This window comes from Engraulis encrasicolus, chromosome 2, assembly GCF_034702125.1.
Source record: "Engraulis encrasicolus isolate BLACKSEA-1 chromosome 2, IST_EnEncr_1.0, whole genome shotgun sequence".
NCBI classification, from domain to species: Eukaryota; Metazoa; Chordata; class Actinopteri; order Clupeiformes; family Engraulidae; genus Engraulis; species Engraulis encrasicolus.
In genome coordinates, this window is record NC_085858.1 from 23,178,223 (window position 1) to 23,192,758 (window position 14,536).

General features: G+C 49.5%; 1 protein-coding gene across 1 annotated transcript in view; it reads left to right on the top strand.

Annotated features, from left to right (window-relative positions):
• axin2 (axin 2 (conductin, axil)) overlaps positions 1-12,921 on the top strand; it is a 26,318-nt gene extending 13,397 nt beyond the window's left edge. The window contains exons 5-11 of the mRNA XM_063184041.1: positions 1-77; positions 601-1,250; positions 1,576-1,746; positions 2,333-2,572; positions 3,067-3,174; positions 4,938-5,141; positions 11,178-12,921. The exon at positions 1-77 is cut by the window's left edge and continues 64 nt beyond it. Coding sequence (XP_063040111.1) covers positions 1-77; positions 601-1,250; positions 1,576-1,746; positions 2,333-2,572; positions 3,067-3,174; positions 4,938-5,141; positions 11,178-11,304 — 1,577 coding nt within the window. The 3' untranslated portion in view covers positions 11,305-12,921. The remainder of the gene's footprint in view (positions 78-600; positions 1,251-1,575; positions 1,747-2,332; positions 2,573-3,066; positions 3,175-4,937; positions 5,142-11,177) is intronic.
• Positions 12,922-14,536: the final 1,615 nt, after the last annotated feature.

Sequence of the window (14,536 nt, forward strand, 5' to 3'; positions counted from 1 at the left end):
CGGCCAAGCTGGAGAGACTCAAGAGAGAGCAGGACAGCATCAGCAGCCTGGAGGAACGACTGCAGCAGATACAGGAGGTAGAGACACACACACACACACACACACACACACACACACACACACACACACACACACACACACACACACACATACACACACACACACACACAGCATCAGCAGCCTGGAGGAATGACTACAGCAGATACAGGAGGTAGAGACACACACACACACACACACACACACACACACACACACACACACACACACACACACACACACACACACACGCATGGACATACTGTATTGCACTCACATATGCTGGTACACAGTCAGGCGTAGGTACAGTAATGCATCGCAAGGCCACACCCTGCACGGTAGATGACGGCGGGACTTTTCATCGATTGACACGAGATCTGCCACTCAGCAAGGTTATCCGATGTTAGTAGGTCTGCCACATATCTCCATCCATTCCCATCGCTGCCTCCTAAATGTGGAAATATCACGCGTCATGGCTATTCGAGGCGTTCGAGGTTAAATTACATGGAAGTAATCCATTTTCTTGTGTGTGTTTGTGTTTCCGTGTGTGTGTGTGTGTATCAGGAGGAGGAGCGTGATGACACGGAGGCCTCGTGCGGCGCGTCCACTCTGAGCCCTCCGCACCACCCGCTGTCCTCGCTGCCCTCCACCTCCTCCTGTGACGAGGAGGCGCAGGCCATCCTGGACGAGCACCTATCGCGCGTGCTCAAGACGCCCGGCTGCCAGTCGCCCCCCTGCCCCCGCTCGCGCTCCCCCGACCGCCACCTCCTCCGCCACCCGCTCCTGCCCCGCGGCCTCTCCTCCAGGACCGCCCAGGCGCAGGGGCTCTTCTCCCCTCCCGCGTCTGCCAACGGCGTCGTCCCGTCGTTCGGGTGCTACGGCGGCCTGAGCTCCCCCGGAGGCGCCGGCGCCGGGTCGGGTACCGGATCCGGGAACCACCACCATCACCACCAGACCACCACCACCTTCGTGTCGCGGCAGTCCACCCGGCACATCCACCACCACATCCACCACCACCACGGCGGCGCCGCGTCTCCCCGCTCCAGGGAGCAGCTGGAGGCCGAGGCGGCCCAGAGGGTGCAGGGCCTGTGCAGGAGCGCCGCCTCGCCGTCAGGGGCGTCAGGGGCAGGGGCACTGGTGCCCAGGAGCAGGAGCCTGGGCCGAGAGCAGCAGCCAAGCTCCAGCAACACCAGCTCTGCCGACCTGCCACTCGGGTGAGCTCTCCTTCATAACAAGTAGTAGTAGTGGTAGTAGTAGTAGTAGTAGTGGTAGTAGTAGTAGTAGTAGTAGTAGTAGCTGCTTTTTTCCCCCCCGTGGTGGAAATTTCTCACAGTGAATGGAGTGTGAGACATAAAAACCAATTCAATGCGATCAGATCCCCAAAATTGGTAATGTTGTTCAACATTTACCCTAAGACAACACATGGACATGGACAAATGTCAGCCCCCCATAGCTAGCTACATTTGCTAATACATGGCTTCTTCCTCTGTAGGCCAGTTGCTAAAGCTCTTGGTTGTTTTTTTTCTCTGCGTCCACTAGGCATCCGGGCGTGCTGTCGCAGCGGCTGTGGAAGTCCGGCGAGGAGGTGTCCTCGGAGAGCGGCACGGGGGACAGCGGCGTCCAGCTGCCCAGCGACACCACCGACCGCTCCCAGAACGTCTGGCAGTGGATCATGGAGAGCGGACGGCAGCCGCGCCACAAGACCAATGGGTACGCACCTGTTGTTAACCTTTAAGAGTGTATCGTCACACCGGTGTGACGGGAATGTTCGGGCAGTGAAAGTTCTATAGAATTCTGGGCGTCATTCAATACAATATGGAATTGTAGAATCTTGCATTGTTATAGAACGCATTATTTTTATAGAATGCTCAAAAACCCACACTCTTAATTAATACTACATGGCTAGGCACTGGACTGATGCGCGGGCGATTCCCAATCCTTCCCCGTCTCTCTCTCCTATCTCGTTTAATGTCATCTCCCACTGTCCTGTCAATACAAATCCCCAAAACATTTAAAATGCTATATGGCTTTCAGAAAAGTGATTTTTCTTCACAAAAATGCTTCACAGTTGTCTTACGCCCCCATGTATTATGCATATTGTAGATACTGTCATGTATTTTTTTTAAGAAGAAGATAATTATTGATTATTAATTATATTAATTATAATAAAAATTCAAATGTGTATTAAAGTCTTGAATTGGCAGTCCAAACTCAGCTTTGACCACATGTACAGTATAGTGAATCCCTCATGAGCTGTCCCATTCTAACTGTCTTAAATCTCATCTCGCTCCATCAGCGCGGCCCCGGCTGGCAAGCGTTGGCACAGTGCCGACCCCTCGTCCTTGTCGCCGCGTACGCCCACCTGGGGAGGCGGCGGCAGCAGCGGGCACCAGCACCAGCACCAGCGTGGCCACCAGCCCGCCCACCCCTTCGTGCAGGACCCGGCCATGCCCCCCCTGCCCCCGCCAGACACCCTGGCCCAGCTGGAGGAGGCCTGCCGGCGCCTGGAGGAAGTCTCCAAGCCCCCCAAACAAAGGTACGGTCCTAATGCTTCAGCCCCCACCTCCATATCTCCATATATACTTACTGTATGTATAATGGAAGTACCCAACGTCACGTTTACTGGAGGAGGTTTACAAGACCCCCAAACAGAGTTACACTCTTATGGTACAGTGAAGCTTGTATCATAGCTGTTTATCATATACTGTATGCATCTTTGTGTGTCTCTAAATATACTATGTATGGCATATCACATGCAGTATATTACTTTTATGTTACAGCTCTTTAAGCAACAGTGAAATATTAAAGGCATATATCATGAGTGGACAGTTATATGTCAACTGTTAAAACATTTTTTTTTTTTCATTAAGACACATGCTGTAGCTTTGTGGTGTAGTTTTCAGCAGTCGTACTGTGCAGTATATTTGGGTCTTATAATATCACAGTTTCCATACTGCAATGCAGTAGGGGCATCGATATCGTATTGTTTATTTGCTAAGTGACCCCTTGTGTTTGCGTGGCCCTTTGCAGGCACTCTCCGTCCAGCACGGCGCGGGAGAGAGGCCCCGGGGGCCCCGTCCAGAATGGGCCCCTCTCAGCGGTGCCCAGCCCCGGCCCCAGCCCCCTACAGACTGATGAGTACGTAGCATACTTAACCTCCCTCTATTGCTCATTTCATTTCTCTCTTCTTCCGTACATCTGTCTCTTTCTTGATCTCTCTCTCTCTCCCTCTCTCTCATTTTCACATTGTCTATTTCTATTTCACTCTCTATATGGCATGCACTTACACGCATGCATTAACACACACACACACACACACACACACACACACACACACACACACACACACACACACACACGCACACACACTCTCTCTCTCTCTCTCTCTCTCTCTCTCACACACACACACACACACACACACACACACACACACACACACACACACACACACACACACACACACACACACACACTCTCTCTCTCTCTCTATCTCTCTCTCTCTCTCTCTCTCTCTCTCTCTCTCTTTCTCTCTCTCTCTCTCCTGATGAACTCTTGGCTAATCTTCCTCTTTGCCACCCCAGACCCCCATCCTCCCCCTCTCTTTTCCTCCGCCTCCTCTTCCTCTCCCTCCCCTTCTTCTCTTTTTATCTGCTCTCCTCTCCTCTTTTCTCTTCTTCAAAGCCCTCCCCTCCTCCCATCTCTCTGTTTGTCCCCTGTTTACCCAACGCTGTGCAGCATCAGAGGGCTCGAGGCTGTAGCCACCGGATGCAAAGGCTGGATGGAGGGGTGTGGGTGGGGTTGGCGGGGTATGGGGTGGACGGGGGGGGGTTACTTTTTAAAGTTTTAATTGGCTGACCTTCAGTCCTGGCAGCTGGACAGAGAGAGGAGGGGCGTGGGGGTTTGGAAAAGAGGAAGGGTTAGGAGGAGTGAGGGGAGGGGAGGGGGGGTGTCAGTGGTGTTGGTCAGTCAAAGATTTTGCTCTTCTTCAAAGGCCACTGGCCTCCTTCCCTTCTTCCCTCTCCCTCACGCTCCTGTCATCACCGCAGCACGACTCGAGCGCTGCAAGATTTCCTTATGTGCATTCCTGTGTGTGTGTGCGTGTGTGTGTGTGTGTGTGTGATCATGTCTGTGTGTCCGCTTCTATAGTTTGAGTCGGCCTTTGACTCCACAGCAGTATGGTAGCAGGTGCCAATGGGGGAAATTTAATATTGCGTATGTCGTGACAACTGCATATTCATCGATGCTCCGTTTTGGGGTTTTGGTGACCATAGACCTAGCATACTCTAGCATAGTAACAGTCCAAGCACTCCCTAAAAGCCTTCACTGAGAAACTCATTAACCCGTTAAGACATAGTGCATTACTGAATACTCTGTGTTATGTCATAGTTGTGCACTACTAGTAGTTCACTTTTTCAATGACTCATTACAGTGTTCCACTGGCAAAATGGCGTACATCAGTGGTTCTCAACTGGAACAGTCTTGGGACCCACCATTTTCCACTCTGATTCGGTCACGACGCAATTTTTTTTAGCGTCACTAGTATGACTGGTTGCAGGCTACTATCTCGCATAAAAATTCTGATTTTATCTAGGACGCCAGATGACACAAGTTCAATCGCTTATCAAAATAAAAGTTTAAAATTGTTGCAGGAAAAGTTGGGTTTTTTTTGTTTTTATTAGCGAATCAATGAATTACAATTTTTTTTTACACCAAGGCTCTGCGACCCACCCATGAACCCTCCGCGACCCACTTTTGGGTCACGACCCACCAGTTGAGAAACACTGGCGTACATTATGGGGCTACGAAATGTGTCATACCATTGTCTACACATTGAAGTCTCACATTTATCTTCTCTCTCTCTCTCTGTCTCTCTCTCTCTCCCCTCTCCTCCTCCTCTACAGGTCTAAGGAGCCTAAGCGTCAGGCTAGCTGCCAGGGCTCTCCGGTCGGTGGAGGTGGCACGGGCGCGGGCGCGGGTACAGGAGGGGAGACGGTGGTGACGTACTTCTTCTGTGGCGAGGAGATCCCCTACCGGCGCATCATGAAGAGCCACAGCCTCACGCTTGCACACTTCAAGGAACAGCTACGCAAGAAGGGCAACTACAGGTACGGAACAGGCAGACTTGGAGACTTGACCTGACTGTGCGCGTGTGTGTGTGTGTGTGTGTGTGCGCATGTGCGCGTGTGCATGTGTGTGTCATCATAATCTTCAGTTGTCAGAGGCGGACCGCAGTGTTGTGTCCTTCCTCTGACAACTGTATCATCATCATCATCATCATCATCATCATCATAGTCAGCCCTTTTTTATAGTTCATCGTGTTGTTCTTCGTTCACAAGTGAACGGAAATAGAGACCACACACATATTTTGCTTGAATGGTATCAAAACCTGTGTTGGAGGATAGGTTAAAACAAAAAAAGCTGAAGAGGTCATGCAGAGAGCACCGAAACTGAACATTTGTCATGGCTCAGCCCAGCCCTAATCATCAGCGTTTCCCCTTTGGAAAAGGTGTTCTCAGCACCTCGCCTCACATTACGCTACTCGTACAGTTGACGTCAGCACCGCAGATTTCATTCTGGTAGCTTGTACTGTACGTACATCTCATCTCCAGCACTGCCTGAAGGAACCCAAATCAGTGGTGATTGGCAACCGTTTAAAAAAAAAAAAAAAAACGCCCCCATGACCTCATCACAAGCTTCCCAACCCCCCCCCCCCCCCCCTTATTATCAAAGAATAAAATAAACCATTATCCCCCATTTACAACTGAGTGCCCCCACCCCCAGCCCCTCAGATGTCTCCCTCTCAACGTCCCCCAAGGGGGGACCCCATTGAGGAACACTGGCCTAAATGAACAGCGATACGATACGGTCTCAGATGTAGTCTTGACCGGGTGTGCAAGTCCAGTCTATAATGTTTCAGAGCAGGCTCCTCTCCTCACTTGGTCCCAGTCACATGGTTGGGAAGAAACAGAGAGCAGGCCGTGGCGAGAGAAGGAGGAAGGGAGAGAAAGGGAAAAGAAAAAAGGCAGAAAGTAAGGAGAAAAAAGGCAGAGAGAGGGGGTTGAACCACACAAAGTTGCGGAGGGTGAGGGCTCTGAGGAAAAGAAACGAGTGTGTGTTTTAGTGTGTGTGTGTGTGTGTGTTGTAGTGTGTGTGTGTGTGTGTGTGTGTGTGTGAGTAGGGGGGAGTTAAAGCTGGCCGGCGGGGCACATCTGGTATTGATTGGCTGGTGAGCCTCTTAATAGGCCTGCCTTTGAAAGGGCCCAGCTTTCATTTCGCACACAAAAGACCAGCGCTAATTCGACCGTTCTGCACACAGAAAAAAGTGCACACACACTACCACTACACTACACTACACTACACTACACTACACTACACTACACTACACTACACAGACTCATACAGCTCACAAAAAAGTGCACACACACTACCACTGCACTTACCACACACACACACACACACACACACTACACATACGCACACTCGTAAGGCGCACACTCACACAGCCCCGTCAGCCAGCCAGCCAGCGAGGGTTTGATGTGCGTGCCTCTCTTTTCAAGATAAGACGGGTCCTGTTTGGGTGAGCGCTCTGCAGAAGACGCCTAATCTGACAAGTCCTTTTGAGGCGCCTTTTCTCTTGCTCACTTCAATTGGTAGTTGGGGAGTGGGGGGTGGGAGGTAGGCAGTGTTGCTTCCACTAAATCAGTTTAAATTGGTGATGGGTTTTTTGGGGGGATGAGGCTCGCTCGCAGTATCTTCAGTTTTTCTTGGTTTTCGAAGCTGCCTCAACTTACTTCCTGTACCTATTGTTCTTTGTGTTGTCTGCGAGGAGCAGTTGAGTGCTGTTGAGTGAGTGCCCTTCGTCCAACATGCTGCATGTCCTGTACTAAACTTGAGTTATCGTGTGAGATGCAGCACACATAGTATGTATCTGTGCATACATCGTTGTATATGAATTACACTCACATGCACTCATAGCTCAGCAGAGGCTAGCAGGCTACTTGTAGAATAGCTGGATTCAAACTAACACACATAAATAGTGCGCGCACACCTACAACAGACTTGAACCCATGTCCAGACAGCATGGGCACACTCAAGACGGTTCTAACATGGCGGTCGTGTGTGTCAGTGTGGTGGCGGCGTGGCCATGCTTTCGTCATGCGAGTGATCCTTTTCCGAAGCTTGTGAGTGGTATGTTCTCATTCCTGAGCGAGCGAGCGAGAGCACAGCACAGCACAGGATGGTTCCAGCAGTAGAAAATGACTGGCGTTGGGTCATTGGAAGATGGCAGCCGTTCAACAAAGAACAGTGCTGGCAAAGGCTGCCAGAAGCAGATTGGTGCCAGATGTTGCAGAGAGAGAGAAAAAAAACCCTCACCACATAAAACATGTTCCAGTGGAAAGACTTCTCTCTCTCTCCCTCTCTCTCTCTCTCTCTCTCTCTCTCTCTCCATCTCCATCTTCATCTCTTTCTTTTTTCTTTCTCTTTTACTTCCGTTCATTCTTTCTCTCTCTCTACCCCTTTTTCTTTTCTCGGTCTCTGTCTTTCTCTGGATCTTATTTATTTCTGGTTGTCTTTTTTTCCTCTCTTTGTCTGCCTCTCCCCCTTCTGTTCTCTCTCTCGCTCTCGCTCTCTCTCTCTCTTTTCCCTTCTCTCTTTCTCTCTTTGGTCTGTCTCTCTCGATCTCCTCCCTATGAGAAAAAGAGCAGTGCATCCCATTTCAAAGGCTCTTTAGAGGAGGAGGAGGAGGAGGAGGAGGATATCGTTTTTTTCTTCCCCTAGCAGAAATAAGGATGCAATTATGTGGCATGTCTCAAGTACTTAATTTACTCCTTATTTACAAAGCTTCCCCTCTCCAGCAGTTTGGAGGATGCAAGATCAGTTTTCTCCAGTGACGTTTTTTTTCTTCTTTTTAATTCATATTCCCCCATTTCTTTCACAAGACCTTTGGAAAAAAGTTCTTTCCTTCTTTGCTTTTTTCATTTTCTCCCCTTCCACTTTTTCTTGGTCTTTCTTCGTTCTTGCTGGTGGTGTTGGAGTGGTTGGCCTGGGCCATCTGGATTTGCCAGGTCTGTTTACTGGAAGGCTGCGCTATGTTTACGGGCATTGTTTTGACTCATTTGCCCAGGCTCGTAAAAACAGCTACATCAACAACGAGGGGGGAAAAAAACGAACAGCTAAAGTGCTCGGAGCTCTGCTGCAGCGCTCCAAAGCTTGCAGCCCAGCCTAGCCCACCTACCAGCCAGCCCAGCACAGGCAGCCTGCTCCCTCCACCACACACCAGTTCACATGGCATGGGGGTTGGGGGAAGGGGGAAGGGGGTACGTGGTGAGGTGGGGGGTGGAGGGTGGAGGTGGGGGGTGGGGTTGAGGAAAGGCAGTTTCCATTACAACATTAACTTCTGCTGCACATTCCCACCCACCCACCCTCTCCAGGAATGGTTCCGGTTGCTGGGTGGGGGGGGATGCAGAGAGGAGGCTGGCTAGCTGGAGAAAGAGAAAGAGGAGGAGGAGGAGGAGGAGCTAGCTAGAGGAGGAGAGGAGGAGAGGAAGCTGGCTAGCGGGATCATTAGAGTGATAGCAGGAGGAGGCAGGAGAGGCTAGGTCAGTTAGGGGTCTTACACACCAGGGCGGTAAAGCGTCGCGGAACGGCCGCGTTTTTTACCGGCGTCGGTGAAAATACATTGAAACATATCTGTCCTTACACACCAACCGGCTCCGCACCGCGCTGCATTTGGAAAATAGAACTCGAGCGTATTTTTCACGCCGGCGACCGGCGGTGTCTCATTCAAATGAATGGCAAAGTAGCATGCTAGCTTTGGCTGTGGGGAGGGTTTTGAACAGGACTGGCCGCGCACGCCGACGCTGTCAGTGTGAAAGGCAGAGAAAAACACACCGGCCGAAACTAAGCAGAAAGACCGCGTTCGTCCCGCGACCGTTCCGTTCCGCTTTGGTATGTTTTGCCCCTTATGGGTGATCCTGAGGATGGAAGCAGGACAGGAGGCTGGCTAGCTGGTAAATGATGAGCGATCCTGAGTTTCTCAAAAGCATCGTGCCAAACAGTTAGCGCAACTTAGAAGGACGCCAATGGGGAATCGTATCGCAACCGAGTGCGCAAGTTGATAACTTCCGTAAGTTAGCAACGGCACTGTCAGGAGACGTCTTCAGCCTGTTGGGCTGGACTGGACTGTTGTCGTGGAGTGGAGGGGAGTGTAGTGGAGGTGGTTTGACCCAGAGGGTGCTCTGCTCTGCTCTGCTCTGCTCTCCACGCTTCACAGATCAGTGGGCAGAAAGCCCCTCCAGCCTCACCGTCATCTCCAGCGCGGCCCATTCATCATTGCGCAACTCCTCGAAAGAGTGCACAACAACAAAAATGTGTCCGTGCTGTTCTGAGTGCGCGTGCGTGCGTGCGTGTGTGTGTGTTGGAGTGGGAGGAGGGGTGTTATGAGAGAGAAGTAGACGTGCAGCTCGACTCGCAGACTTCGGGGCACCTGAAATTTCCACGTTAAGAGGCAAGCAGAGAGAGAGGAACCCTCTCATTTGACAAGCAGCCCAATTAGGCACCAGTGACCTGGGCACTCCAGCGTTGGGGAGGAGAAGGAGAGAGAGAGAGAGAGAGAGAGAGAGGGGAAAGATAGGGAGGTAGGGCTGGAGGGCTTTTTTCTAAAGGAGAGTCTGTAATTTAATCATTTGTGCTGCTGCTGTTGCAGCTCGAGGGGAGCCGCGGAAAAGCCAACACAGAGGGCTGTAGGGGCTCATCCCCTCTCTCTCTCACACACACACACACACACACACACACACACCCCTTACACACACATCTCCTCACCTCGTCTACCCTCCCCTCGCCACCGCAATCAGCGTGTTATTATTTGCACATTAAAAGACACGCACACATGAACGATTTTGTGTGTGTGTGTGCGTGTGCGTGTGTTGGATAGTGTAGTGGAGCATCTAGAGAATATGTGTGTGTGTGTGTGTGTGCATGCGCGTGCGTGTGTGTGTGTGTGTGTGTGTGCTTGTGTGCTTGTGTGTGTGTACCTTTTTTGTACAAAGTCACAGTGCCGGTAGAGGCAGTGCTATTGACCTTTGTCCTGCTGGATGGTTCCGGAGGCTTCTAAACGCACACACCCCCACCCCCTCCAACACACACACACACACACACACACACACACACACACACACACACACACACACACACACACACACACACACACACTCCCCTCCTCCGTCCTCCGTGCTCCGTGCTCTGACGGCAGCTCATTTGGGAGGCTCCCCGCTGGCGTGTGTAAATAATTGCCTAGGCTGAGACTTTGAAAAGAGAGGGAAAGAAGAAAAAAAGAGAGGAGAGAAAGAACAGAATGAAAGAAAAGAAGCAATGCTCTTAGAAGGGGTCTGTTAGTGTGTGTTTTTTAGATGTGGGGACGTGAGACGGGGTGAAAACGGAAGAATGGAAATGGAGGGATTAGAAAGGAGTACTTTTGAAAGACAGGTGTTTCAGGCGTTCAGAAGCCAGATCGGTGTGTTGATCTCCATAATCAGGATTCGGATATACGAGATGCAAGATATTTATTGTCGTGTTGTATTCATGAATTGTCGAGAATTCATAAGCAATGATAAGTTTTTTTTGCTCAAAAAAAGTCCCAAAAGGGATGAAGAATGAAATTTAGAAAATGAAGTAAAAGTAGGAAAAGTCTCCACTGTAAAAAAAAAAAAGAGAGAGAAAAAAAAGGGGGGGTTGGTTGAGGAGTGAGTGAAGGAGTGGTTCTTATCTATGACGGTTCATGGCAGAGAGATTTTGTTGCACTCAGGATACCAAATCAGTCAAATGGAAAAAAAGTCGATTGAGTGGAACTAAAAAAAAAAGACAATTGAAGAAGAACTGAAAAGACAGTTGTTTGCGTAAATAAGCAAGATAACTATTGTTCTTTTTTCATTTCTTTGAGCAAAGAACCTATTTCTCCCAGTGCGCCTTCAGGTTCACTCTTAGCAGTTATCCGTATGCAGTGTTCTCTTAACGTTTAGCTTTAGGACTTCCATGTACTTGAAGCCAGATAACGATGTAAAACTTGGTTATTCATCACCATCATTATAACCTAGTTATTATCATACTGACCTGTGTATTTTTTTCTCCATTTATGTGTGCAGGTACTACTTCAAGAAGGCCAGTGATGAGTTTGAGTGTGGCGCGGTGTTCGAGGAGGTGTGGGAAGACTCCAGCGTGCTGCCCATGTACGAGGGCAAGGTCCTGGGCAAAGTGGAGCGGATGGACTGAGGAGACCCAGGAGGAGGAGGATGGACTTGAACACTAGGCTGACGACACTAGACTAGACTGAGCCACGCTCTCTCTCCAGGGCTCTCTCCGTAGAGCCAGAGCGCTCCAGGAAGCTTCTCCCACCAAAACGTCTTCCCTCCAAGTCAAGGTTCTGTACAAGGTGGAGAGGGTTGGACTGAGGAGAGGGAGAGGGGGAGGATGGAGGATGGACTTTCAACAGAGACACTCTATATAAGACAAAACACTTAAGAAAACGTCCATAGAAATGAGCGGGGGCGGTTCGTAACGCCAATACGGCGTGTGCTTGCACATCTCCCAGCTTTCAGGCAAAAAGAGCCAATTGCTGCGCTGTCATGGATCCAATCACTCGCAAGCAAGTGTTGCTCATGCGCAGTTGAAAAATAAAGAGAAGAAGCTGCCCAAAATAGCTGCCCCGACGCGTCACCAAGATGGCTGCCAAGTGGAGGGACTTATACAGACGGACTTTGCTTCCAACACTAGGCCGACGGGGCGAGGCTAGACGGAGCCGCGCTCCAGAACTCTTCTCCCACCAAAATGTCTTCCCTCAAAGTCAAGGTCTTGTGGAGAGGATGGACTGAGGAGAGGGAGAGGGTGGACTTCCAACATTGACTGGACTGAGTCATGCTCTCTCCAGAGTGCCAGAATGCCCCCAGAAAGCTTCTCCCACCAAAACGTCACCAACCTGCTCCTATCCCCACCCCACCTCAACCATCCTCATGCAAAGCTGCTTATACGCTCTCTCTCCAGACGAGACGCCAGGGAAGTTTAACCCCAACAACCCCCCCCCCAAACCCTTCAACAACAGCCGCAGCACTTGGACATCTGTGGAGGAACATCCTCCACAAGACAGGCTCCTTCTTCTCGAGCCTGGACCTTGGTATGAAAGCAACAGGAGGCTTTCAAGAACAAGGAAGCAACTTTGTGAAACTTGTGCTTTCGTTCGTTTTGTTTTGGTTTGGATTTTTTTTTTTTATGCCTCCAGAGGACTTCTATTCCACAAAGCTATTGAAGGAATATTAGCCAGTGAAGTAAAAGATGCAAGAAAAATAAGGTGCCGGAAATTTTAAAAAAAAGGGGGGGTTCAGCATGTGAAGCTAGCCCTCTCTCCTCTGCACCTTAACTATGGGACTATTCCAATGGGACTATGGCGCATGCAGACAACGCCAAGAGGGACTGGGGATGCGCACCAAGAGTATGTGTGTGTCTGTCTGTCGTGTGTCAAGGATGGACAAAGCTACCAGCACACTCCATCCGTGGCCACCTCACTGACATTGGGACTTACTGTGTGTATGTGCGTGTGTGTGTGAGAGAGAGAAATAGAGAGAGTATGTATGTGATTTGGAAAGGCCTACTGCCTGCCTACCACAGGAAGTGCTTGCTTGGACAGTGTGTGGAGGAGGAGGAGGCGGATCGCTGAATTGCATACAGTGCGCGGGTTGGCTTCCTCAGATTGTTGCTACGGCAGGCGAACGAAACCTGCTTGCTCTAAGACATGCTATCTACACTATTTACAAATGTGCTAATTGTCGCTCACTTTGTGTGTGTGTGTGTGTGTGTGTGTGTGTGTGTGTGTGTGTGTGTGTGTGTGTGTGTGTGTGTGTGTGTGTGTGTGTGTGTGAGAGAGAGAGAGAGAGAGAGAGAGAGAGAGAGAGCGAGAGAGAGAGAGAGAGAGAGAGAGAGAGAGAGAGAGAGAGAGAGAGAGAGGGGATATGTGAGAGAGAAAGAAAGGATGAAGGGTTAGGAGTATACGTACACGTATATGTGGTTATGTGTGAACGTTGCTATGTAAAAGGTCCTCATAGGTAAAAACATTTATGTATTAATTAATTTTATACATTCTAAGTTGGAAAAAATACTATATATTTATTTAATGTATGAATGAGTGTCATGCCTGTTCCCATCACCCCTCCCCCATGTCCAGCCAATGGGCAAGCTGCTTACTGGGAGATGTCAAGACAGAAATGAAATGAAATCTCACCCACAGTACTGCTCTAGAAGTCTCAGGTGTCAACGGCCAATCAGAATGCCTATGCTGTCAGTGCCAGCCAATTGGAGTTTCCCCGAGTCATGGTCGGCCATTTTGAATGTGTAGGTTGCAAATGGTTTAGATGTCTGGGCCACATTAGATATAACAGAGGTATTCGTATTATGAATATTATTATTATTGTCCTGATAACGCTTCATTTGTCAGTTACACTACACTACACCCCACCACGCTACATGGCTGAATGCCAGTTTATAACGTTCTCAACAGATTTGCTCTTCAGTTTCTGCCAGAGGAAAGCCACGGGGTCCCAGGCCCTTAGCTCTGGCTCCTGACAGTGGCCCCTTGCCACGTCTCTAGTCAGGCCTTTTAGAGCAAGCTGCTGTGCCTTTATGTATAGCCTGACACAGGACAGTGGATGAAGCAATAGTAGTGCATGGTCAGAATGAGAGAATGGCAGTGTAAATTGTTACTAAAGTGCCCCCCCCCCACAAAATGCACAACCCCAACCACTGCACTCCTTCATGATTGATATAGCACATACGTAACATAGCACAGAGAGAGAGAGAAAGAGAAAGAGAGATAGAATTGAATTGGCCTCTGCACCTGAGATTCCCGGGCAGCCCATATTTTTGTCACTACACTAAACGCACATCCTTCTCCCGCCAGAGGAGGGGAGATGTGCACCTGTGTTGCGTTGCGTTGTGTCACCTCATGCGTGTCCTGTTTGGTTGTGTTGAGTTGTGTTGAGTTGTGTTGTAGTGGCGTGGTGTGAATTCGAGTACAGTACCTGTGCCTACATGGTTGAGCCCGTGTGCTGCCCTGCCTCAGGGCTTCTTACCCCCTTGCTTTTTCTAAGGGACATAATATGTTCAAGAGTTGATTTTGTTATTTTGATTGTTTTTGTTTTTATTTTTAGATGCCTTTGAAATATCTCCTAATCATAATGTATCCTAACCTCTATTCTATTCCCTTACCTTCCCTTCCCATCCTGTCCCTACCCATCCCCAAACGCCTTAGGTGGCTCCACTTAAGTGTACATTATGCATATATAGAGAGCTTCGTTTTAAAAGATGACTTGGTACTTTTAATTATTGTAATTATTGAAGAGATGTAGCCTTTATTAAAATTGTTATATTTTTCAAATGAAAACACACGTCTTGCGTCTTGGTTTCTTTGCCTGATCATCACAAAGGGTGTGTGTGTGTGTGTGTAAGCTCAAACAGG